The sequence below is a fragment of the Phacochoerus africanus genome, chromosome 2 (assembly GCF_016906955.1).
Source record: "Phacochoerus africanus isolate WHEZ1 chromosome 2, ROS_Pafr_v1, whole genome shotgun sequence".
Classification (NCBI taxonomy): Eukaryota; Metazoa; Chordata; class Mammalia; order Artiodactyla; family Suidae; genus Phacochoerus; species Phacochoerus africanus.
The window spans coordinates 205711283-205737294 of NC_062545.1; the positions used below are offsets into that span (position 1 = coordinate 205711283).

At 43.4% G+C, this 26012-nt stretch overlaps 2 protein-coding genes across 4 annotated transcripts; both read left to right on the top strand.

The window, feature by feature from the left end:
• The first annotated feature begins 1548 nt into the window (after window positions 1–1548).
• On the top strand, window positions 1549–25834 carry PLIN2 (perilipin 2). Of its 3 annotated transcripts, XM_047767593.1 has the most exons (9): window positions 1551–1634; window positions 2897–2948; window positions 3035–3230; window positions 5846–5928; window positions 6978–7263; window positions 7855–8036; window positions 9696–9830; window positions 11027–11317; window positions 25437–25834. In XM_047767593.1, the coding sequence occupies exons 2-9, from the start codon at window positions 2919–2921 to the stop codon at window positions 25575–25577; spliced, it is 1344 nt and encodes a 447-aa protein (XP_047623549.1). In that variant the 5' UTR covers window positions 1551–1634; window positions 2897–2918; the 3' UTR covers window positions 25578–25834. The 3 variants fall into 3 exon arrangements, with proteins under 3 accessions (XP_047623551.1, XP_047623550.1, XP_047623549.1); XM_047767595.1 differs by lacking the exon at window positions 11027–11317 and having other exon boundaries at window positions 1549–1634; XM_047767594.1 differs by lacking the exon at window positions 25437–25834 and having other exon boundaries at window positions 1550–1634; window positions 11027–11743.
• On the top strand, window positions 16159–16631 carry LOC125119982 (peptidyl-prolyl cis-trans isomerase A-like). Its single transcript, XM_047767597.1, has one exon. It carries the CDS (start codon window positions 16293–16295, stop codon window positions 16605–16607), a length of 315 nt encoding a protein of 104 aa, XP_047623553.1. The 5' UTR covers window positions 16159–16292; the 3' UTR covers window positions 16608–16631.
• Window positions 25835–26012: the final 178 nt, after the last annotated feature.

The following is a 26012-nucleotide window of genomic DNA, read 5'->3' on the forward strand; positions in this document are numbered from 1 at the left end:
GCTCTTTAAATATGAGAAACTATCACTGTGCAAGCAACATTAGTTAAAAAAAGTAATTCATGTGAATGCCTTTAGGGTTTCCCACAGTTCAAACCCCATAGCTTGACAAACAAAACTCCCTGCCAGGCTCCGACACCATCACACCTACATGAGTCCCCCCCGCCCCCATCCTGGAGACTGAGGACCTGATGCCAGCAATCCCTGAATCTCCCACTTGTCCTCTATCCTTTACCTTCCCCAGGAGAGAACTGGGGAGGCTGAGGCCCCGGGGCAATGTCATCAGATCCCCAGCCATTCACGGTGGCAAGGTTCACACAAACCCTCTTCTGCTTGGGGTGGTTGCGTAACTTGTTTGCTCATACAAGTTTGTTCAAGTCCTTGCCTTTTACACAAGAAAAAACTGGGGCTCATAGGATGATGACTTTGTTTCTTATTTTTGGCCATGCCAGTGGCATGTGAAAGATCCCTGGCCAGGTATGAAACCCACACCGCAGCTGTGACCAAGCCACAGCAGGAGGACTACAGGGGACCCTTAACTCCCTGAGCCACCAGAGAACTTTTTTTTTTTTTTTTTTGGACACGTATGGAGTTCCCCGGCCAGGGATCAGATCCAAGCCGCAGCTGCGGCAACATCCTTCCCACCCCATCCTTAACACACTGTATCAGGCTAGGGATCCAACCAGTGTCTCAGCGCTGGCAAGTCGCTGCAGAGCCTGTTGGGCCCACAGCAGGAACTCCCACTAGGGAACTTTTTTTTTTTTTTTTTTTTTTGGCCTTTTGCCATTTCTAGGGCCGCTTCTGCGGCATATGGAGGTTCCCAGGCTAGGGGTCTAATTGGAGCTGTAGCCGCCGGGCCTAAGCCAGAGCCACAGCCAACGCAGCGTCTGCGACCTACACCACGGCTCACCGCAACGCGGGATCCTTAACCCACTGAGCAAAGCCAGATCGAACCCGCAAACTCCTGATGATTTGTTTATTTAAAAAGAAAAGGCATAACCCACAACTTTTTAAAAAAGAGATCATCCTGTATAGTAAACATAGGCAGCAATCACCCCAGGGTGATTTTATTCTTGATGAGGAAACAAAAGAGACCAACCGAGGGTAGTCTCAAAACTTTTGGAAATTCCGATTCAACTTTAAATTAGGCAGATGTATGAGGAACTGATTTTAAAATCTAAAGAGCAGCAAAACCGCAATCTCTACAGATTCTTCCTGGGTTGGAATTTCACAAAACTGTAGGACTTATTTCCTTGGTATAAATAACAGTCTAGACGCCACCGTTACCATTTTTAAAGACAGTTCTACTCCGAGGACTGATAGAAATCAACAGTTTAGTTACAGGCTGTCCCCAACACTCCTCCACCGCCTTTTGCAAAACAACTACGCCTGCGTAGGCGCTGGCGCATTTTTGCCGGGGGCTGGGCCCCTCAGCTCTCCTGACCTAGGCAGGGCCCCCGCCGACGCAGGACAGACCCCGCCCCCGCCAAAGGCGCGCAGCTGCCTCTAAGGTCTCGGGTTTCAAGAGGCCTCGGGTCACGTGGTGCGGGGCGGGTTATAAAGCCAGGCGCTGCTGGGCCCAGCTCTGACTGCCTCGCTGATTTCCCGGGCTCTCGGCTCTAATTTGCTGCTGGTCGGTGGGTGTGCGCCTCTTTCTGTGGTTTCTCCTGGCTGCTCGGCGCCAGCGGGCTTCAGGCTGGACTCTCGCGGCCTCACGGCGGTTTCCGGCCCCGGCTGGGAAGGGGCGGTCTCCTGGGCCTGCGCTTTCCACCCTCGCTTTTGGTGGTTGAAGCTTCTTTTCTGGCCGCTGCTATAGTGTGGTTGTAGCTTCTTGGCTTGGTTGCGGGTTAACAGTTTCCATTTGTTCCGAAAGGACATTATTAAAAGGAAACGCGGGAGAAAATCGTCTTAAGCCAGAATTTTCTGGGGGTACGCGGTGACATACCGGCCTATTGATACTGGCACCTGGCTTCCGCCTTCAGCGTGGTTCTTGTTTCATGTAAAACAGACTCTTGGCGGCAGTGTGAACTGACTGGCCTGGAAGTGATGGACAGAGGGTGTTCGGGTTCCTTCCTTCCCAGTTCTGCTGCTCAGCTGTAGGGCTGTTTGGTGTGGTTGCGGGTCGTTGGGGCAATAAGTTGACATTTAAAAGCGTCCTGAAAATTTTTTCAGTTCTTCGGAGCACTCCGTTTCTCCTGTGCTTAGTGTCCTTTGAACTAGTTTCAGCCCTTTTACAAAGAATAAATTCCCCTCAAAGTGCTTCTTCTTGATCGTCTTGACTATCCAAGACGTCTTCTACTTGAAAGGCAGCTTTAGTTTTAACATGGATTTTTTTTTTTTTTTTTTGGTCTTTTTCTAGGGCCGCACCCGCGGCACAGGGAGGTTCCCAGGCTAGGGGTCTAATTGGAGCTACAGCCGCCAGCCTGCGCCCGAGCTACAGCAACTCCGGATCCGAGCAGCGTCTGCAACCTACACCACAGCTCATGGCAAGGCCGGATCCTTAACCCACTGAGCGAGGCTAGGGATTGAACCCGCAGCCTCATCGTTCCTAGTCGGATTCGTTAACCACTGAGCCACGATGGGAACTCTTTAACCTGGATTTTTACTTGGTTAGCATTTTTACCCACAGATAGTTCTCTTCCACAGGCATCTCAAATGTCCTGGTGGGGAAAATATTGAATTGTACACTTTAAGTGGGTGAATTATACACGTGAGCTCCGAAGCATCTGGGAATGTATTTACCCAGGGGAGAGTTCTGAGAGTCAGAGGGTGGGAAGAAGTGCCAGCTACCCTCATCTCTGTTTTTCTCCCTTTGCTTGAAACTAGCTTTTGCTTTGGTTGGGGGTGGAATTTGGGAGAGTCTTATTACAATGTCCTGAAATAAATTTCTCTTCCACAGATTTCTTACTCCAGGAAGAAACATGGCATCCGTTGCCGTTGAACCACAACCGGTAGGATTTTTAAATAGCTGTTTCTTGATTCCGTTACCTCCCCCGTGTGTTTTGGAAGTTAACACCTCCCTCCCCCTTGGTTGCAGAGTGTGGTGACAAGGGTGGCCAACCTACCCTTGGTGAGCTCCACGTATGACCTTGTCTCCTCGGCTTACATCAGTACAAAGGATCAGTATCCCTACTTGAAGTCTCTGTGTGAGATGGCAGAGAAGGGCGTCAAGACCATCACCTCCGTGGCCATGTCCGGTGCTCTCCCTATCATCCAGAAGCTAGAGCCTCAGAGTAAGTTCCCATTTCCCCTCACAATTTAGTCCCAGGTATTCAGGAGTGAGCCTGAAGCTGGCCTGAATATTATAAATGTCTGTGTTGGGCCCTAAGCACACAATAGCTATGCTAGGGAATCCTCAGCCTTTTCTGAAGTACATGCTTCCTTTACTGGAAAAACTGCCAGATGAACCCTCAGTGTTATGGAAGGTTTCACAATGTTATGGAACCCTTATTGCCGCTTCATAGCAATGGCAGATGCTATGATATTAAAAAAAAAAAAAATACCCCAGAGATGCTTCTACATTGGGAACTGAGATAACAAGGGAACCCAGAGAAAGAGCTAACTTTCTTGGGACTACGCAGTATACATGAACTGTTTAAAATAAATAAATGACAATATATAATTCACCCACTTAAAGTATACAATTCAGTGGTTATTAATATATTCAGAGTTATGTGGACATTACTATGATCAATTTGAGAACATTTTCATAACCCTAGAGAGAAACATCATGAATTTCTGTTTGGTTTGATGAAAAAGTCCTAGAAATGATGGTGGTAATTGTTCCCCAATATTGTGAATAAATTTAATGCTAGTGAATTGTACACTTAAAAATAGTTAATAGGGGAGTTTTCTGATTGGTGCAGTGTGTTAAGGATCCAGCTTTGCTACTGCTGAGGCTCAGGTCACTGCTGTGGCATGGTTTCCCTGGCCCAGGGAACTTCTCTATGCTGTGGGGCACAGCCAAAGAGAAAAAAAAATAGTTAAAATTGTGAAATTTTTTTTTTTGCTATTTCTTTGGGCCGCTCTCGCGGCATATGGAGGTTCCCAGGCTAGGGGTCCAATTGGAGCTGTAGCCGCCAGCCTACGCCAGAGCCACAGCAACGCGGGATCCGAGCCGCGTCTGCAACCTACACCACAGCTCACGGCAACGCCGGATCTTTAACCCACTGAGCAAGGGCAGGGACCGAACCCGCAACCTCATGGTTCCTAGTCGGATTCGTTAACCACTGTGCCACGACGGGAACTCCCTAAAATGGTGAAGTTTTTAAATGTATATTTTACTACAATTTTTTTAAAAAAGAAAGAAACCATATGCTCATTTGCAGTCACCCCCCATCCCCCTCACCCTCCTTAAGGCAGCTACTAATCTACTTTCTGTTTATAGATTTGCATACTCTGGCCACTTAATATAAACAGAATCAAAATATGTGGTCTTTCCTGACTGGCTTGTTTTCACTTAGCATAAGGTTTCAAGGTGTATCTAAATTGTAGCATTTCAGTATTATATTCCTTCTTAATATGGAATAACATTCTATTGTGTGGATATGTCACATTCATTGATCAGTTGTTGGATGTTTGGTTTGTTTCTTTTTGCCTATTATGAATAATGAATGCAACTGTGAACACTTACACACAAGTTTTTGTGTGTCCATGTGTTCTCAATTCTTTTGGGTATATATACACTTAGGAGTGGAATTTACAATTTATCCACATTATAAACTGCTTTTCAATAAAAGTTTAAAATCACCCCCTAAGGAAGTTCCTGTTGTGGCTGAGCAGTAACGATCCCAACTACCATCCATGAGGATGTGGGTTCGATCCCTGGCCTAGTTCAGTAGGTTAAGGATCCGGTGTTGCCATGAGCTGTGGTGTAGGTTGCAGATTGGGCTCGGATCTGGAGTTGCTATGCCTGTGGTGTAGGCTGGCAGCTGCAGCTCTGATTCCACCCCTAGCCTGGGAACTTCCATATGCTGTGGATGTGGCCTTAAAAAGCAAAAATAAAACTTTAAAATAAAATTAAAACCTTTCCCTCAAAATGGTTATGTCATGGACTTTTAAGATTATAAGGAACCTTTTAGGAATCAGTTTTTCAACTCTGCCACTTCCCAAGTGGGTTTAGTACTAGTGTTAGGGTTGGTCATCCTTGGAGGGGGAGAGGGAGCTTGAACTAAAATCTGGGTCTTGTTAGTGAGATCCAGGTTACTATTTCCCAGTGTTAACCTAAAATAACACTGCCCCCTACTGAATTAAGTGTTGGTAGCAATTAAACTAGCTTGGAAATGCCAATTTTGAGAGTTTTCAGATACCTCATTCTCTGAATGAGGGTTCAGGGGAAGCCTGGCTTCTCTTGGCGTCAACCTTAGGGGGCAGTTGATAAGGAAGAAGCTTTGTGGCCAGCTTCCTTCTTGGCCTGTCATTGCCTCTGCTTGCTGTTTCCCTGCACATCCTTATTTCCCTGTCAGTAGAAGAAAGTTTCCAGAAGACACCTGCCAAGAATCTTATTTCTAAATTAGAGAAACCAGGTAAAGCACTGTGTGGTAATTGGAAAACATTTTTGTTAGGGGTTTTTTTTTTGGCCACTCCATGGCCTACAGAATTCCTGGGCCAGGGGTCAGATCCCAGCCACAATTGAGTGACCCATACCAAAGCTGCAGCAACACCAGATTCTTTAACCCACTGTGCCAAGCCAGGGATCTAACCTTCATCCTGCAGAGATGCGGCCAATCCCATTATGCCACCGTGGAAACTCCTGTTTGTTTGTTTAATAGTAAGAATAAAAATTCAAGATATGTATTCATTCTTGCCTCTGAACTGTTAACATGGTTACCATTTGTGATTCTTCTAGTTGCCATTGCCAACACTTATGCCTGTAAGGGACTAGACAGGATTGAGGAGAAGCTGCCTATTCTGAATCAGCCAACAAACCAGGTGAGCTCCAGACAAGAGTGCTGAGGCTTGCCACCTTATGTTATTAAGTTGTATGTGTTTAATATAGGCTCTGCACACTATAAACATTTGTTCCCTCAACCAACCTGGGATATATTTTTGAAAAAGTTATGACCACTCCTGTACATCTTGAATTGTTGTCAGGTTATGTCTTAAGCAGAGGTCAACTATTCACCTTTGGGCTATAATCCCTGCAGTTTGATCTCTATTAATTTGTGGCTTCATCTGTGTAGGTGAAATTGCTTTCTCAAATAACTAATTCCTATGTGGTACTGGATAAATGCAGAGGTGGTAGATAAAATAGAGTCTTTTCTCACTTAGTATCTGAGAGCACATCCAGTAGGACAGAAAACTGAAACCTCTGCCTTGGTGTTGGCCTGGGGCTCTGTGTATATACCTAAGTGTGTGCTTATAGGCCTGCAGAAGGGGCTCATTATAACATGGAAAATGCCATTCTTCGCTAGAGTATCCCTTGTGCCTTGCCTCAGGTTCACCTATTAAAAAACAAAATGGGAGTTCCCATTGTGGCTCAGTGGGTTAAGGACCTGACTCCTCTCTTTGAGGATGTAGGTTCAATCCCTGGCCTCACTCAGTGGATTAAGGATCTGGTATTACTGCAAGGAGCAGTGAAGGTCACAGATGCATGCAACCCAGATCTTGTGTTTGCTTGGCTGTGGCACAGACTGCAGCTGCAGCTCCAATTCAACCCCTAGCCTGGGAACTTCCATATGATGCAGGTGTGGTTGTAAAAAGTCCAAATAAAGTAAAAACTTGACACATTGGCAAATTTTATATCTGTTCACCTCTTTTGGTACTCCAACAACCCTTAAGTGGTGGCAGGTAGGGCATTTACACCTGATAAGGAAGTAGAGGTTCATTAGTTCTCAGTGACTTGTCCCAGACCTTCTACTAGAAGGTGAAGGGGACAGATTCATTTTTTAATTCTTGAACTATATGACCTTAGTTAAGACCTTAAATATGTATTTATTATGCCCATGTTTCTCAGCAGCCATGTGATCTTTTCATTCTAGGTTGTGGCCAATGCTAAAGGCGCTGTGACTGGGGCAAAAGATGCTATGACGACTACTGTGACTGGGGCCAAGGATTGTGTGGCCAGCACGATCACTGAGGTGGTGGACAAGACCAAAGAAGCAGTGACCGGAAGTGTGGAAAAGACCAAGTCTGTGGTTAATGGAAGCATTAATACTGTCCTGGGAAGTCGGATGATGCAGCTGGTGAGCAGTGGAGTAGAAAAGGCATTCACCAAATCAGAGCTGCTGGTAGACCAGTACCTCCCTCTCACTGAAGAAGAACTAGGTAATTGGATTCTTGCTTGAAATAATGCTTTATATCTTAAAGTAGTCTTTCAAACAGCTTCATTGAGATGTAATTTACAACCCAAAAAATTCACCCATTTTCATTCTAAATTTATAGTTTCACAAAGATCACTCCCAAAAAATTTAAAAAAAAAGTTCCTTCATTCCTTGTGGGAGTCAGTTTCCTTACCTGCTCCCCCTTCCACACACCACTGCCAGAGCAACCAGTACTCTGTCTCTATGGTTTTCCTTCTTAAGGCATTCTTAAGTTTTACAATGAGTTGTACATAGTAAACTTCAGGAGAAACTAGCCTATGAAAATATTTTCTACAAATGGGCTGCTATACAGAATCATTTAGTGCTTACTGTGTGCCAGGTTGCCTAAGAAGCTCTAGTGGCAAGGGACCTGTGTAGATAACACAGTGATGTCTTCTGGGTTGCCAAGCTTGGCAGCAGACATGAGCCATCTTGGGAAAGGGGGTGCAGAATTGCTAGATGTGGACTCAACAGTCCAGATCCAAGTTAGAGTCCAGGCCTTGTCACTTAGAACTGTGATACCTGATTTTATTTCTAAATTCCTTCATAACTTTAGAAAAAGAAGCCAAAAAAGTGGAAGGATTTGATATGGTTCAGAAGCCAAGTTATTATATTAGACTGGGATCCCTGTCCACCAAGCTCCGCTCACGGGCCTACCAGCAGGCCCTCACCAGGGTTAAAGAAGTCAAGCAAAAAAGCCAGGAGACCATTTCTCAGCTCCATTCCACTGTCAACCTGGTGAGTACAACTTCATTTAAAGATAACTGAAGTGAGTTCATGTTTATCTCAAGAATTGGGAGTAAATGTAATCGTGAATCCAAGAATTTTAATCTTAACGTTATGAACAACCCAATAGAAAAATGGACAAAGTATACAGACTGCTCACAGAAAAGGAAAGTATAAATAGCAGAAATATATGAAGTGGTGTTAATCTTACCCAGGGGTCAAAGTACTGATGCAAGGTTAGAGGCTGTGGGCAGTGGTGTAGACAAAGAGGTGGCCTTGTCTTTGGGTGTTTAGGGAGGATTAAAGGGACTGTCCTAATAAAGTTACAGAGACATCTTCTGAAGCAGCTTTGCTTCTAGAAACTTATCCTAAAGATGGGTATATTTCTTAGGAATTTCAGAAGAGTATGTAGACGGTGCATATCAACTAGTAGGGCACTAATTAAATTGAAAAATTACCAAAGACTACTGTTGTGGCCATTAAGGATTGCCAAGTTACAGAACCGTATGTATTGTGTGGCCATTAGAATCCAGTTTATTTATTCTTGGAAGGGGAAGTAGGCAGTAGGCTGACAATAAGGAAGAGGAAGTGAATTCCTTTCTCTTTTGTAATTTATTTTATTTTATTTTATTTTTGGCTTTTTATGGCCATACTTGCAGCATATGGAGGTTCCCAGGCTAAGGGTTGCATTGGAGCTGTAGCTCCTGGCCTACACCACAGCCACAGCAATGTGGGATCCAAGTCACATCTGGAACCTACATACAGCCCGTGGCAACCCCAGATCCTTAACCCACTGAGCAAGGCCAGGGATTGAACCTGAGTCCTCATGGATACTAATTGGATTCATTACCGCTGAGCCACGATGGGAACTCCTCTTTTGTAATTTTTAGTTTCTTTTTAAATTTTTTTATTAAAGTATAGTTGATTTACAGGGGTTCCCAGTTGTGTCTCAGCAATAACGAACCTGACTAGTATCCATGAAGATGCGGGTTGATCCCCGACCTCGCTCATGGCTTAAGGATCTGGTGTTTCTGTGAGCTGTGGTGTAGGTTACAGACTTGGCTTGGATCCCAAGTTGCTGTGGCTGTGGTGTAGGCCGGCAGCTATATTTACGATTCGACCTCTAGCCTGGGAATATCCATATGCTGCAGGTGTGGCCCTCAAAAGACAAAAAATAAGAGTATAGTTGATTTACATTTAATTTTACATTTTACACAGAAACAATTTCAGTTGTCTTACCTGTGTTAAACTGGAGGTTAAAGAACCCAACTAGGATCGTGAGGATCCAACGTTGCCATGAGCTGCGGTGTGGGTCACAGATTCGGCTCGAATCCCACATTGCTGTGGCTGTAGTGTAGGTTGGCAGCTATAGCTCCAATTTGACCCCTAGCCTGGGAACGTCCATATGTCACCCTAAACATTTGTGCAAAAAAACAAAAAACAATATGAGGTAAATTTGGAGACAGTGGTTTACCAGTTAAATAAGAGCCAGTAAAGTACGACGATTGCTTAGTTGACATACACATATTGATAAGGTGCTATCAGGGATAGAACTTAAATACCAAGAATTTCTGTAAGGGTTTTTGTCTAGATTTACATCCTAGATCTGAGAACAGGCTAACTTGAACATCTGATGAATTTGTTCCTTTGTCTTCTTTCAATGTGTTCCAGATTGAATTTGCCAGGAAGAATGTGCATAATGCCAACCAGAAAATTCAAGGCACTCAGGATAAGCTCTATCTGTCCTGGGTGGAGTGGAAGAGAAGCATTGGCTATGATGACACAGATGAATCCCACTGTGCTGAGGTGAGACCTGGGACAGAGTCATGCACTACAGTTTCTGAAGAAGTTTTTACCAGGCTCCTCAGTGTTCTTATTATTCCTCTAGAATACTCTTATGATATGTTACTGTGAACAATACTGTGTACATAGGTTGCTTGTTATGTGACAGAAAAGCAAAAGTGTACAGTGACTTTACCTAACAACTTACAGACAGGGATATTGCCTCTAACAGGATGCAGCTAACTAAAAAACACAGGCTTTGCCATGACAGTGGGTCCAGACTAACAGTGAATACAGGCATTGTTCCTGTCATGGTCTTTTTGTGGCAGCCTAAAATAGGTGCTGTGAGAACACTATGTAGGGAGGGTACTGACTCAGCCTTGAAGTGAGGATGGATGAGTCAGATGGTTTGCTGGAAGAGATGAGTGGTAAGCCGAGACGCAGGGGAGGGTTGAATAAACTAGGTGAAAGGGCAGTAAGAGGGCGATGTTCCAGACAGAATAAATAGCATATTGTAGTCCTAGAAAGTGGGCTTTTAGGTTCCAAAAGCTGGTATGCATTTGCCTTTGAGATCAGGATTACATCATATTGGAGGACAAAATACCTGAATTGCCCTATGAATATGGAATGTATTCTGTCCTTGCTCCCCTGTTAGGTTTCTTCAGCTTAAGACCATGAACTTTGGAGTTCCCGTTCTGGCGCAATGGTTAACAAATCCGACTAGGAACCATGAGTTGCAGGTTTGATCCCTGCCCTTGCTCAGTGGGTTAACGATCCGGTGTTGCGTGAGCTGTGGTGTAGGTCGCAGACGCGGCTCGGATCCCGAGTTGCTGTGGCTCTAGCGTAGGCTGGTGGCTACAGCTCCGATTCGACCCCTAGCCTGGGAACCTCCATATGCCACGGGAGCGGCCCAAGAAATGGCAAAAAGACAAAAAAAAAAAAAAAAAGACCATGAACGTTGAAGACTCAGGCACTAGTTCAAATCTCCACTCAGCCGTTTTCTAGCTTTTACCTTCAGCATATTACTTAAACGCTAAGCTTATGTTCATGTCTAAGAAATGTGAAATAATAGTGCTGCACTCAGGGTTGTTTGTGAGGATTTTAAAAAGTTAAAGAATCCACATGTGTAGTGTACATATAACCAGCCTACAGTGATTGAACTAGTTCATACATAGCACTATTGGATCCACTGCTAACTCTTAAACTTGTCTTATTTTCAGCACATAGAGTTACGTACTCTGGCGATTGCCCGCAACCTGACTCAGCAGCTCCAGACCACGTGCCACACCCTCGTGTCCAACATCCAAGGGTTACCACAGAACATCCACGATCAGGCCAACCACTTGGGGGTGATGGCTGGCGACATCTACTCAGTGTTTCACAATGCTTCCTCCTTTAAGGAAATGTCTGATGGCCTCCTCAGTTCCAGCAAGGGGCAGCTGCAGAAAATGAAGGAGTCTTTAGATGATGTGATGGATTATCTTGTTAACAACACGCCCCTCAACTGGCTGGTAGGTCCCTTTTATCCTCAACTGACCGAGTCTCAGGATGCTCAGTCCTAGGGTGCAGAGAACACAACGAGCCCAGAGACCCAGCAACCTGAGACAAAACACATTAAACCTGCCCCTGCCAGCAGTGCATGGGGCAGCCAGTCAGGTGACACGTCCTGTACTGTTGCAACCTGCTAGACAATTCCCAAGTGGAGAAGCAGCTAGCGAGAAAAAAAGCTTCTCAGTTGTAGTTTTCCAATGGTCTTAAGAGCTTTAACATTTCTATATTAGCAGATAGGGTTCTGTTGTGGACCTGGCTGGTAAGAAAAGAATGACAGACTGGTCAGAGCCTAGCCAGTTCCGGTGCACTTATGGTCTCATTCTTTTGCCTCTGTTGCCACTGTTGCCATCTGTCTGTATTGAATAAAAACACCTTCATGTGGGCTATTGTGTGTACTGATATCTGCTCTTGTTTGGTCTGAGCAGGCCTCAGCACTGGTTTGTCTCACATTGCATGCTTGTGCAACTTGAGCTTTTTATTTTTCATAAAGGAATGCCTCCTTTGAATTCAATAAAATTCATTGCAGAATAGATGAGTGTTATGCTGTGTGTTCCATGTGCTTTTTGTGTGGCTTGCTTAGAACTGCTTTGCCTGCATGACAAAGTTGTGAGTACACGTGAATTCAAATGACCTGCTGGGGGATTTGTAATAACCTTGGAAAGCCTTGCTGAGAAAAAAATCAGAGCTGAAAGGAAGCACATGAGTGATAGTGCCCTCAGTCTCATGAAAAAGGAGCAGCATTTCTTGCCAAGGGGCCTTGCTCAGTTGGTTAAGGATCTGGCATTGCCATGAGCTGTGGTGTAGGTAGCAGCTACAACTTGGATCCTGTGTTGCTGTGGCTATGGGGTGGGCTATCAGCTGTAGCTCCAATTCAACCCCTATTCTGGGAACTCCATAGGCTGTGGGTGTGGCCCTAGAGAGACAGGAAAAAAAAGAAAAGGGAAGAAAAACAACTCTACATGCCTCTGCCTATCCTGCTCAAGGGTTAGCTAGGCTGTCCTTCAGCAGAACTGAATTCTAAGTCAAATTGTCTCCTCTTTCTATCCTGCTTTACCCCTATCTCCCCATGAAAATATGCAGCGTATAATTTTACATGGACTGTTGGTGTGAATGAGTCTACTAAAGCTTCTTACATTAGAGAATTAAATTTCTTCTGCTTGAGATATCTCCAGGAATTAGCAAACAGGTGAGCTCAGTTGGAGGGACTCTGAGATACTTGAAGGAGTTTCTGGTTTCTGGAAAGGTGGACTGTCATGATTTTTGGGCAAGCCCATATCTATACACTGGCCTGCCTGTCCCCAGTGACAAGCTTTTCTAGAGACTCTGTCTCCAAAAAAAAATTTTTTTTTTTGGCCTTTTGTCCTTTTAGGGCTGCACCCTTGCCATACGGAGGTTTCCAGGCTAGGGGTCTAATCCTAATCGGAGCTGTAGCTGTTGACCTGTGCCAGAGCCACAGCAATGCCAGCCAGATCCCAGTCATGTCTGCATCCTACACCACAGCTCATGGCAACGCTGGATCCTTAACCCACTGAGCAAGGCCAAGGATCGAACCCGCAACCTCATGGTTCCTGGTCGGGTTTGTTTCCACTGTGCCACGATGGGAACTCCTCAGAATTTTTTTATTAGTCCAAATTGGACATGACCCTGCTGCCATTTGCCTCAAACCTTCAAGGCTGGTATTTTGTAGTTTATTCTAATTCGTTAGAAAATTCTATAGTACAGCTATACACAGGCTTACTTTTTTTTCCCTCTCTTCTGGCTGCTCCATGGCACATGGAGTTACTGGGCTAGGGATCAGATCCAAGCCACAGTTGTGACACGTAACCCACTGTGCCAGGCCTGGGATCAAACCTTCATCAGACCTGCATCCTGGCACTGCAGAGGAGCCATGATCCTGTTGCACCACAGGAGGAACAGGCCTTTTTTTCTTTTTAGGGCCACACCCAAGGCGTGTGGAAGTTCCCAGGCTAGGGGCAAATCGGAGCTATACCTATTGGCCTATGCCACAGCTGCAGCAACACGGGATCTGAGCCTCATCTGTGTCCTATACCACAGCTTGTGGCAATGCCAGATGCCCAACCCACTAAGGAAGGCCAGGGATTGAATCTGCATCTTCTTGAATCCTAGGCAGATTCATTTCTGTTGCACCACAACGGGAACTCCAACACAGGCTTCTCAGTACTGAATGTAAACCTTTGTGTTTCCCCTTCTCAAGACTTACAGCACCTCCTGTGTTGCTTGTAAAAAGGAGACAGGTTTCAAAGCTGTTATTCATGAGCAAGATCAAATTTAAAGCAGAACTCTTAGCTTCTAGAACACCACTGCCCTTGCTTTTTGCCATGAGCATACTATAGTTTTGACTGTCTACTTTGTGTCTCAAGCCTGTATTTCATTTTATTGTCAAAATGTCTCAAAATTTGTGGTGTCGTTGCATCTCACAGTTGTATTGTTGCTTAAGCTGGCAGTTTAAGTTTAACAGACTTTTCCCCAAGGAGGACAATTCTTTTGAGGGGAAAAAAGCTGACTAAGCCTAGCACAGTCTCTGGTAGGTCCATGGCAGGTCCTTGAACATTTAGCAGCATGAAGCCTGGCATAGTGTGCCTAAGTGCTCAAGGATGCTTTTTCCTTTGCAAGTAATAAGAACTTTCTGGGTAGTTCTAGGCCAAAAAAGGAACATGATATTTTAGCCATTAATGTCTTCAGTTTTATCATCTGTAAAGTAAAAGTGATGTTTTTCAACAGATGGAAGTGAAGTGGTTAAGGATGGGGTGTCTTGGAGTTCCTGTTGTGGTTCAGGGGGTTAAAAACCTGACTAGTATCCATGAGGATGCGGGTTCAATCCCTGGCCTCCCTCAGTGGGTTAAGGATCCAGCATTGCCACAAGCTATGGCATAGTTCACAGATGCGGCTCACATCCAGCATTGCTGTGGTCGCGTAGGCCGGCAGCTGCAGCTCCAGTTGGAAAAAAGAAAAAAAAAAGCATAGGGTGTCCTAGAGCCATGGGGATAACATCTGTGGGACAGTGACACGAGTCTTTAACTTGCCAGTTCCGCAGTGAGTATATAATATCAGATCATGATTAGGAAAATATCCATTTTGATAAGGCACAATAGATATTGAAGAACTAAGGAAGTGAAATGGGGAAAACTAAAATTTGGTTTACCTGTGATAGTCTTTTACAGTATCATTTAGCTTATGGAGGTGGGTGGTGAGGGAAGGAGAAGAGGTGGGGTTTAATGATGACTGGGAGAGCAGGTAGGGGATGGAAAAAAAGGCCAGCCTATTCTTTGTGGGCTCTTGTGGACTTGGGACTGGGCCAGCTGGGCCTCAGCCCTGATCCATCTCCAGCAGTGACCAAGCACAGAGGCCTCCGTAGCTGATGGTCTTGTAAGATGTCCCTACCTTGTAAACCAAGATATTTTAAGGGCAATACCTTCATGCCATAAGTGACCACCTTCCCAACAGGTATCCTGTAATGTAGGATATCCCATCATATTTCCTCAATTGCTATTGGATAATTCCACTGGATAACTCTTAAGTTCCCAGGCTATCCTATAGCAGCCTACTTTTTCTGAAAGATGGAGAAACTAGAGGTAGCATCAGACTATTCAGAGAGGAGGAGAAGAATAAGTCACTTCAAGCTTGAGGTCAGCTTAGGTCAAAGAATGATGTTTTAAGAGTTATTTTTCCTGTTCCCCTTGCTTACCTTTTGATTCTTATTCAACTTCCCCATATTTGAGAAGTTAGTGATTGCTTGAAGAAACGGTGTCAACTAGACCCTCACTGAGATAGGTTCAGATCGTGTTTTTAGGGCTGGTGGGGGCTGAGGCCTTCTTGTTCACTATCCAGCAGGAATCGAGCTGGAGGCTGAGGCCCGTGCTCAGGTGGAAAAGACTGACTAGGAAAGTCACACCCTCAGCTGGTGGCAAGGCAGGCAGCCTGTTGCCTTGTTGAGTTTGACGGGTGAGATTAATATAGTGCCTCTTGGGAGTTCCCACTATGCCACTGTTGGTTAATGATCCGGCTTGTCTCTGTGGCATTGCTGGTTTGATTCCTGGCCTGGCATAGTAGGTTAAGGATTCAGTGTTGCCACAGCTGTACTGTAGGCCGCAGATGAGGCTTGGATTCGATCCCTGGCCTGGGGACTTCCATATGCGGTGGGTGTAGCTGAAAAAAGGAAAAACAAACAAACAACAACAACAAATATATATATATATATATATAACGCATCTTTAGTTGTTAATACTGTCAGGAAGATGACTAAATGAAATATTAGCTAGGCAGTATGAAAGGAAAATGTTTGCGGAAATTGCCTGGGATTTTTCCTCCATGCTTCACTTGCTTAAACTGGACCTGCAGACTAGAGAGAAACAGGATAGAATATAATGAAAGGATTAAGTCTCACGAAGAACCTAGTCCTGTAGAATAGACCTAAGTTCTTTAGCTTGGTGCAGATTTTATGAAGCTGCTGTTTAAAAGAGAGCCACATAAAATTATTAGAGCCATATCACAATATCTACATTTTTTGCTAACACTGAAAAAAAAAATCTAGTCGGTGCATTCATTGTATACAATGTGGCTATATAAAGTAGCTACATTATTATATATAAGTAGCTGTATTAATGAAATGATTTCAATTCAATATTTGAGTTCCTAATAGTGCAAGAGATAAATTCCAGCTCCACCCTGCTTAGGATGTATAGACCAGAAACTGTCTTCGAGGCCTTGCAGACGCCGCCGCCCCAGATCTTTCAGTGCTGTTAACCCCACCGTTTTCTTAGACATTGCCGTCGATGGCGAGCCCTTGGGCCGCATCTCCGAGCTGTTTGCAGACAAAGTTCCAAAGACAGCAGAAAACTTTCGTGCTCTGAGCACTGGGGAGAAAAAGGATTTGGTTATAAAGGTTCCTTCTTTCACAGAATAATTCCAGGATTTATGTGCCAGGGTGGTGACTTCACATGCCATAATGGCACTGGTGGCAAGTCCATCTATGGAGAGAAATTTGATGATGAGAATTTTATCCTGAAGCATAAGGGTCCTGGCATCTTGTCCATGGCAAATGCTGGCCCCAACACAAATGGTTCCCAGTTTTTCATTTGCACTGCCAAGACTGAGTGGTTGGATGGCAAACATGTGGTCTTTGGCAAAGTGAAAGAGGGCATGAATATTGTGGAAGCCATGGAGCGCTTTGGGTCTAGGAATGGCAAGACCAGCAAGAAGATCACCATTGCTGACTGTGGACAAATCTAATAAATTTGACTTGTTTTATCTTAACCATCAGACCATTCCTTCTGTAGCTCAGGAGAGCACCCCTTTACCCCCACCTGCTTGAAATAGCCCATAATCTTTGTGCTCTCATTGCAGTTCCTTGGGTTCCATTTCCTCATCCCCCTCCAAGTTTAGCTGGATTGCAAAGTTAAGTTTTTGATTATGAAATAAAAAGTAAACAACAAAAAAAAAGAAAAACTGTCTTCGAGAGACTTGTATAGTCTTAGGTGAAGTAATATGTGGTGATTATTCTATACAAGTAATATCCTTGTATAGAACACTGCTGTTCCCTCACCCTGAAGGGCTCCAGGCTACTAATTTTTTGAAAATTGAAGTATGGTTGATTTGTAATGTTTCAGGTATACAGCAAAGTGATTTAGTTGTACATACACACACACGTGTGTGTGTGTGTGTTTTTGCAGATTATTTTCCATTATAGGTTATTATAAGACATTAAGGGAGTTCCCTTTGTAGCTCTGTGATTAATGAACCCAACTAGGATCCATGAGGATGTGGGTTCAATCCCTGGCCTTGCTCAGTGGGTCAAGGATGCGGTGTTGCTGTGAATTGTGGTGTAGTTCACAGATGCGGCTCAGATCCCACGTTGCTGTGGCTGTGGTATAGGCCAGCAGCTGTAGCCTTAGATTCAACCCCTAGCCTGGGAACCTCTGTATGTCACAAGTGCAGCCCTAAAAAGCCAAAAAAAAAAAAAAAAGCATTGAGTAGAGTTCCCTGTACTATGGAGTATGTCCTTTTTGTTTATCTATTCTATATACAGTGGTGTGTATCTGTTAATCTTAATTTCCTAATTTATTCCTCCCCCTCACCCCCACTTTCACCTTTGGTAACCATAAGTTTGAAGGAAATAGGAAACAAGTGATTTTAACCTAAAACGAAGGTAGGGCTAGGATTACCAAATAAGACCCTTAGTGTGGGTGCCATAAAATGTCTTATTTTAGAAAGACCTACTCTCTTTTTAACTAGAAAATTTTAATAGAGGTATAATTGACTTACAATATTAGTTTCAGGTGTACAATATAGTGATCCAACATTTTTATAGATTACACACCATACAAAGTCATTATAAAATATTGACTTGGGAGTTACTGTTGTGGGTCAGCCGTAACGAACCCGACTAGTATCCATGAGGATGTAGGTTCAATCCCCAGTGGGTTAAGGATCCAGCTCAGTGGTTTAAGGATCCGGCATTGCAGTGAGCTGTGGTGTAGGATAAAGACATGGCTCAGATCTGGTGTTGCTGTTGCTATGGCACAGGCCAGCAGTCACAGCTCCGATTTGACCCCTAGCCTGGGAACTTCCATATGCCGCCGGTGTGGCCCTAAAAAACAAACAAAAAACCATGAACTCTGTTCCCTGAGATGTACATTACATTTTTATGACTTATTTATTTTATAATTGCTGGCTTTTACTTCTTGATCCCCTTCACCCCTCTCCCTTCTGGCAACCATTAGTTTGTTCTTTGTGTATGTTAGTCTGTTTCTATTTTGTTATATTCATTTGTTTTGTTTTTTTAGATTCCACATATGAGTGAGAACATACAGTATTGCAGCATTTCACTTAGCATAATACCCTCCTGGTCCATAATTGTTGTTGCAAATGGCAAGATTTTGTTCCTTTTTTAGGGCTGAGTAATATTCCTGTGTGTATATGTTTTTGTGTGTATTTGTATCCATTCATCTGTTTATGGGCACTTAGGTAACTTCCATATCTTGTCTATTGCTGTTTGCGGAGGTTTTTTTGTCTTTTTTTTTTTTTAAGGCCACATCCACGGCATATGGAAGTTCTCAGGCTGTGATCAAATTGGAGCTACAGCTGCAGCTGCCAGCCTATGCCATAGCCACAGCAATGCCAGATCCAAGCTGTGTCTGCAACCTACACCACAGCTCATGGCAATCTTTAACCCACTGAGCGAGGCTAGGGATCAAACCCACAACCTCACGGTTCCTAGTCAGATTCATTTCCACTGCGCCATGACGGGAACTCAATTGTTATTTTTTTGAGTAAGTAACCTGTTTTCCATGGTGGTTGTACCAATTTACATTCTCATTAACAATGCATGAAGGTATCCTTTTCTTCACATCCTTGCCAACACTTGTCTTTTTGATAATAGCCATTCTGATACATGTGAGGTGATAATCTCATGTGGCCTTAATTTGCATTTCTCTGCTGGTTAATGATGTTGAGCATTTTTTTCCTATGCCTGTCATCCATCTGTAAGTTTTCTTTGGAAAAATGCCTATTTGGGGCCTCTGCCTATTTCTTGAATTTTTTGATATTGAGTTGTGTGAGGCTTTTTGTGGGGGGAGAGGGGCAGCACCCATGGCATATGGAGCTTCCCAGGCTAGGGGTCCAATTGGAGCTGCAGCTGCCAGCCTATATACCACAGCCACAGCAATACGGGAACCAGGCATTTCTGAAACCTACGCTACAGTTCATGGCAACGCCAGATCCTTAACCCACTGAGCGAGGCCAGGGATTGAACCTGTGTCCTCATGGATACTAGTCATATTCGTTTCCACTGAGCCATGACAGGAATTCCCATGAGTTTCATATATATAAATATAAATATATATAGTATACTAACTTCTTACTGGATATATTTGCAAATATCGTCTCCCATTCAGTAGGTTGCCTTTTCATTTTATTGAATGTTTCCTTTAGTGTGCAAAAACTTTTTACTGTGATTTGGTCCCATTCGTTTATTCTGCTTTTGTTATCTTTGAGGAGGTGGATTTTAAAAAATATTGCTAAGACTGACATCAAGGAGTGTACTGCCTATGTTTTCTCCTTGGGGTTTTACGGTTTCAGGCCTTACGTTTAAGTCTTTAATCCATTTTGAATTTTCGTATATGCTGTGAGAAAATGGTCTAGTTTTATTCTTGTACATGTAGCTGTCCAGTTTTACCAGCACCACTTACTGAAGAGTCTCTTTCCCCCATTGTATATATTTGCATCCTTTGTCATAGATTAATTGGCCAAATGTATGTGGCTTTATTTCTGGGCTCCTTATCTGTTCCATTGATTCTATATGTCTGTTTATGTACCAGTATCATCCTGTTTTGACTACTGTAGCTTTGTAGTATGTAGTTTGAAGCCAGGGAGTGAGTCTGGCTTTGTTCTGTCTCAAGTTTCCTTTGGCTACTCTGGGTCTTTCTGGTTCCATACAAATTTAGGATTATTTGCTCTAGTTCTGTGGAAAATGCCATGGATATATTAATAGGGATTGCATTGAATCTGTAGATTACTTTGGGCAGTCTGGATATTTTAATATTAATTCTTCCATTCCATGAACATGAAATATCTTTCCATTTATCTGTATAATCTTCAATTTCAGAAAGACCTACTCTTGATATGCCTGCTTAAATGAATCAAATACACAGAGGTTAACACTGACTAGCTGAATGTTGTGCAGTGACCATGAAGAATCATTTTCGGAGTTCCTGTTGTGGCACAGTGGAAATGAACCTGACTAGTATCCATGCAGATGTGGGTTCGCTCCCTGGCCTCCCTCAGTGGGTCAGAGATCTGGCATTGCCCTGAGCTGTGGTGTAGTTTGCAGATGTGACTAGGATCCTGCATTGCTATGGCTGTGGCTTAGGCCTGCAGCTGTAGCTCTTATTTGACCCCTATCCTGGGAACCTCCTTATGTGTGGCCCTAAAAAAGATGGATGCCAACTTGCTTTCAAGGCTGTGTTCTAATCTCTTCCACAGACTCTTGTTAGCTAAGGAGAGAGCATCAGCATAGAAGAGGGTGTTCATGCTGTAAGGCAGGGGATGTGCATTAGCCCACTCAGCTGTACCAAATTGTACAGGGATAGGGTAAAAAAAGAGTAAACCAGAATCAGGATGCTCCCAGCAGTCTAAATTTGCAAGCACATAATCAAGCTGGATATGCAACCTATTATGGAGAAGTTTCTGTTAAAACCAAAACCTCAGCAGGGTTAATCTTACATATATGGTGTTAGAGCTAATCATGGAGTTCCTGGACCATGGATCATATTTGAGCCATAGTTGCAACCTTCACCATAGCTGCATCAATAGCTGGATCCTTAACCAACTATGCTGGGCTGGGGTTCCAACCTGCATCCCAGAATTCCACAAATGCCGATGATCTCATTGCCCCACAGCAGGAGCTCCAGAATTACTTTAAAATAAGCTAAAATTTTAGTGTTTCTTTTTACTCCATTTGTTAAATAATTATTTTCTGTTTTAAAGTCAATACATTTTACTGATTCTGTCATGTTTATGAGCACTGTGGCACACTCACCTTTAGCAGCATGTTAATTCCCATAAATGCTGTTTTTATTTCTGTAGTAGGCCCACCTTTTCAGAGTCCAGGGCCACCACTAGCCTACCTTTATGCAAATTAGAAAATGACACCTTGGGGTTCCCACTGTAGCTCAGCGGAAACGAATTTGACTAGGAACCATGAGGTGTTGGGTTCGATCCCTAGCCTTGTTCAGTAGGTTAAGGATCCGGCGTTGCCATGAGCTGCAGTGTAGGTCACAGTCGTGGCATTGTTTTGGCTATGGTGTAGGCCAGCAGCTATAGCTCTGATTAGACCTCTAGCCTGGGAACCTCCATATTCTTCAGGTGCGGCCCTAAAAAGACAAAAAAAAAAAAAAAAAAAGGCACTTTATTCTCAATGTGCCTAGTGCCACCTTCTGGAAAACTGTCATAATAAATATGGGAATCAATGACGTTTATGAATGAAAGGTGCCCCCTTATGGTTGAATGGTGAATAACCTGCAAAAATTATGCAAATCCCTGGAATCCTAGCATGGTCATTTGGTTTTCTTAAAGAGAATGTCCTTGCTGGGAGGGACTATGGTTGTCTCATTAGTTTCATATGTAGTAAATACATGATTGAGTTTGTATATGATTAGCAAGTATATGATTGAGTTTGGCTTCAGAATGCCTGATTGGCATTCTCAGCAAGAGACTCTTCCCGGGCTAGGCGTCCAGTCGGAGTTACAGCTGCTGGCCTATACCACCCACAGCAAGGCCAGATCCAAGCCAGGTCTGTGACCTACACCACAGCTCATGGCAACACTGGATCCTTGACCCACAGAATGAGGCCAGGGATCGAACCCTCAACCTCATTGTTCCTAATTGGATTTGTTTCCACTGTGCCACGATGGAAACTCCTCAGCAAGAGACTCTTCACGCTCCCACTTTGATGGTCCAGACTGTAGTTGTTAAGGTCAATGAAAAAGAAATTTATTTTATAAATCTGTGAGGTCATTTCTCTTGTGTCACATTTCTAAAAACACCATGAAGATGGTCAGGCACAACCCCTGCATTTTATTTTTTTATTTTATTGCTTTTTAGGGCCACACCCACAGTATATAGAGGTTCCCAGGCTAGGGGTCAAATCAGAGCTGCAGCTGCTGGCCTGCGCCACAGCCACAGCAACTCAGATCTGAGCCAAGTCTGCGACCTACACCACAGGTCACGGCAACGCCAAATCCTTAACCCTCTGAGCAAGGTCAGGGATCGGACCTGCATCCTCAAGGATCCTAGTTGGGTTCATAAACCTCTGAGCCACGAAGGGAACTCCACAACCACTACATTTTAAATGAAACAAGATGGAAACTTGATAGACTGTGGCTACTTCTTATTTGCTCCACTGTCTTCTATTTCTTTCCCAGCTCCCAAATAAGTTTTGGTGATGGTCAGGAATGAAGAAAATTAGATACTCTGAATATTCTGGATATATGAAAGGTGAATTGTTCACAGGCTCCCCTCAAAGACTAGTCATCTCAAAGACTAGAAGTACTTTTTTTTGGTGTTGATGGAGACTTTTCTCCTAAACTCCAAGTGTGGGATCTCCAATCTTCTGCGAAGAATTCTGCTTTAGGCCAGTACTTACTTGGTCTCTAGGTGACTTTGTAGGTTTGTGGGTGGGTGGGTGTGTGTGTGGTGATATTTAAGAACTAAAGAGAATTAAAGTTACTATTTACTGAGTACCCCCCACCTTTTTTGGCTGCACCTGTGGCATATGAAAGTTCATGGGCCAAGGATCCAGGGATCAGATCTGAGTTGAAGCTCTGACCTATGCCACAGCTGCAGCAATGCTGGAACCTTAACCTACCATGCCACAGTGGGAACTCCTTTAAGAGTGCCTTTTACAAGCTAGGTTCATTCTACTGTTATTCCTCATTTGCAATGCAATCAATTAGGTATTTTCCTCACTTGACAGGTGAGAAAACAGGTTGAAAAGAGGTAAGTGGCAGAGTAGAGATTTAGTTTCATGTCTTACTGATGTCAGAGTGCTTTCCATTCTCGCATTCTAGCCTCAGATAGGAGAAAACTGCTGCTTGCTTCCTTATTTGGGGCCTACCCCCCACCCCATCTATATACTCTTGTGTTGTAGCTTCCTGTTCTATTTTTATTAAAAACAGTTCTCTTGTGGCATAGTGGGTTAAGGCTCCAGCATTGTCACTGCAGTGCCTCAGGTCATTGCTGTGATGTGGGTTTGATCCCCCAGCCCATGAACTTCCACATGCTGCAGGCCAAAAAAAAAAAGAAAAAAAATTTGTTAAAAACAAATACAATGATATTAGATGTTAAAATATACCTTTAATAGAAATAGCTCATATGAGAGAGCTAAGCAAGATTTTTTTAGCCTAAAAAGGCTAAGGTTGCAATAGTCAACTTGCCTGGCTGATGCTCTGAATCAGTTTGTATAAGCATTGCTACCTCTCGTGGCTGTCAGATTGGATATAATCTTTGCAAAGTGAACATTCATGAAGAGCTAGGATGCACTGCCAACTCCCTAAATGGGAAGCCTCAGGAATAAATGGTGGAAGTTTTTATTTCAGACCAGACAGTACGCTAAGCACCTTGGTTCTTAGGGAATAATGGCCACAGACAACCACGTAAGGGACCCAATGAGCAAAGCAATATTTTTTTTTTCTTTTTAAAAAAATATTTTTAAAAATTGTGGTAAAATATACATAGTATCAAATTTACTTTTTTTTTTTTTTTTTTTTTTGCCACGGCAGCGGCATGTGGAAGTTCCTAGCCAGGGATCAAACCCACACCACAGCAACAACTGTACAAATACCACCACTATCTATTTCCAGGATTTTTTTTTTTTTTTTTTTACTTTTTAGTGCTGCACCTGCAGTTTATGGAGGTTTCAGGCTAGGGGTGGAATCAGAACTGCAGCTGCCAGCCTATACCAAAGCCACAGTCAAAGTGGGATCCGATTGGCATCTGCGACCTACATTACAGCTCATGGCAACTCTGGATCCTTAACCCACTGAGTGAGGCCAGAGATTGAACCTGCATCCTCATGGATACTTGGCTTCATTGGGTTGAGCCACAACAGGAACTCCCTATTTCTAGGATTTTATCATCCTCCCAAACATAAACTCTGTACCCATTAGATAATAACTTCCCATTCTCCCACCCCCCTGTGTTTTGATGGATTTTTTTGGTTGTCGTTAGTTGTTTTGCCTCTGTTAGTCAGTCAGCTAATTTCTTCCTCTGGTATTAAGATTTATCATTTAATAATTTATTTAACCTTACTAATTTTCTGCTTCTAATCTTCCATTTGTTTGAAACATTACTTTGGAGTTCTCCTGTGGCCCAGCAGGTTAACTATCTGGTGTTGTCATAGCAGGGGCTGTTGTAGCTGTTGTAGTGCATGTTTGATCCCAGCCCTGGGAAACTTCCACATGCGTAGGTGAGGCCAAAAAAGAAAAAAAATGTTACTTTGCTTATCAAAATTGTATGTAAAGTAAGAATAGAACTTTTTTTTTTGTCTTTTTGCCATTTCTTGGGCTGCTCCCGCGGCATATAGAGGTTCCCAGGCCGGGATCCAATAAGAGCTGTACCCGCTAGCCTACACCGCACCCACAGCAACTTGGGATCCAAGCCCCATCTGCAACCTAAACCACAGCTCATGGCAACGCCGGATCCTTCACCCTCTGAACAAGGCCAGGGATCAAACCTGTTACTTAATGGTTCCTAGTCGGATTTGTTAAACACTGAGCCACGACGGGAACTCAAAGAATAGAACTTCTTATCCCTGAAAGCTTTACCTATGCAAAGAAGAGATAAGGCTTTGTGATGGATATTTCAACTATTAAAAGACCTTTTGCCTACTCAGTTCCTAGATATTTTCCAAAGGGTTTATAGTATTGGAAATTAGACTTATGGAAAAGTGGAGTATTTATGTTTTTAAGAGAATAAAAGATTAATAGAGATGAATAGCTAGAAATGCTTTATAGCTTGTATTTTCAAAAAGCTTTCATTTAATATGTTCTACCCCCAGTTGGTTTCTTTCTTTTTTTTAATTTATTTAATTTATTTATTTATTTGTCTTTTTGCCTTTTCTAGGGCAGTTCCTGAGGCCTATGGAGGTTCCCAGGCCAGGGGTCTAATCAGAGCTATAGCCGCCCGCCTACGCGAGAGCCACAGCAACGCGGGATCCGAGCCGCGTCTACAAACTACACCACAGCTCATGGCAACACCGGATGGTTAACCCACTGAGCAAGGGCAGGGACCGAACCCGCCACCTCATGGTTCCTAGTCGGATTCATTAACCACTGCGCCACGACGGGAATTCCTGGTTTCCTTTTAAAGAGAAATTTCCATACTGCTTTTGTAACAATGAGTGAACTATGGGAATAAGACTGTAAACATCTTGTCAGAAAACATAGGTTATGGACAAAGAAAGGTTCATGCACATGCAATAATTCATGTTTCTAAGAGCTCACTTGGACTTGACAGCTCACTTTGTTAGTGTTTGTTTTAATATCCAAGATTCTTCTTTTACAGGTACCTGACTTTAGTATCACAGACTTGACATCCGAGCCTGATGAAATTCCAGATATTATAGCTTTGGAAGAGGAGGATGGACCAGATCATTCACATGCTACCAACCATGAGACCTCTCAGGGCATAATGTTAAATAACTAACAAAAAAAATCTCCTTTTGCTGAATACAGTTTGTGTGACTTTAAACTTCATGTTTACTCACATGCTTATTACTTTGGCTTTGGGGATTGATCTCTCTGGGGGTTAATCTGTTTTTTGGCTACTTGGTCTTAATTGTAACAAAACTCTGATTGACCTATACTTTTGTATGAGATTCTAGTCCTGCATCATATATTATTTTATATACTTCTTCAAAGTTTAACCATTGAAATGCCTATAATAAAAAATCTTGAATCAGAGTGTTTTGTTTTTTATTACTTTTTAGGGCTGCATTTGTGGCACATGGAATTTCCCATGTGAGGGGGTTGAATTGGAGCTGTAGTTGCTGGCATACACCACAGCCACAGCAACACCAGATCCCAGCTGCTTCTGTGAACTGCACTGCACCTCATGGCCACGCCAGATCTTTTAATCCAC

Bases quoted from the DNA above. Each gene is read 5' to 3' on its own strand.
- PLIN2 (XM_047767593.1), top strand. From the start codon at position 2,919: ATGGCATCCGTTGCCGTTGAACCACAACCG. The intron at 7,264-7,854 runs GTAATTGGATTC...TCATAACTTTAG, and splicing joins TCTCACTGAAGAAGAACTAG to AAAAAGAAGCCAAAAAAGTG. The intron at 9,831-11,026 runs GTGAGACCTGGG...TCTTATTTTCAG, and splicing joins ATGAATCCCACTGTGCTGAG to CACATAGAGTTACGTACTCT.
- LOC125119982 (XM_047767597.1), top strand. From the start codon at position 16,293: ATGTGCCAGGGTGGTGACTTCACATGCCATAATGGCACTGGTGGCAAG.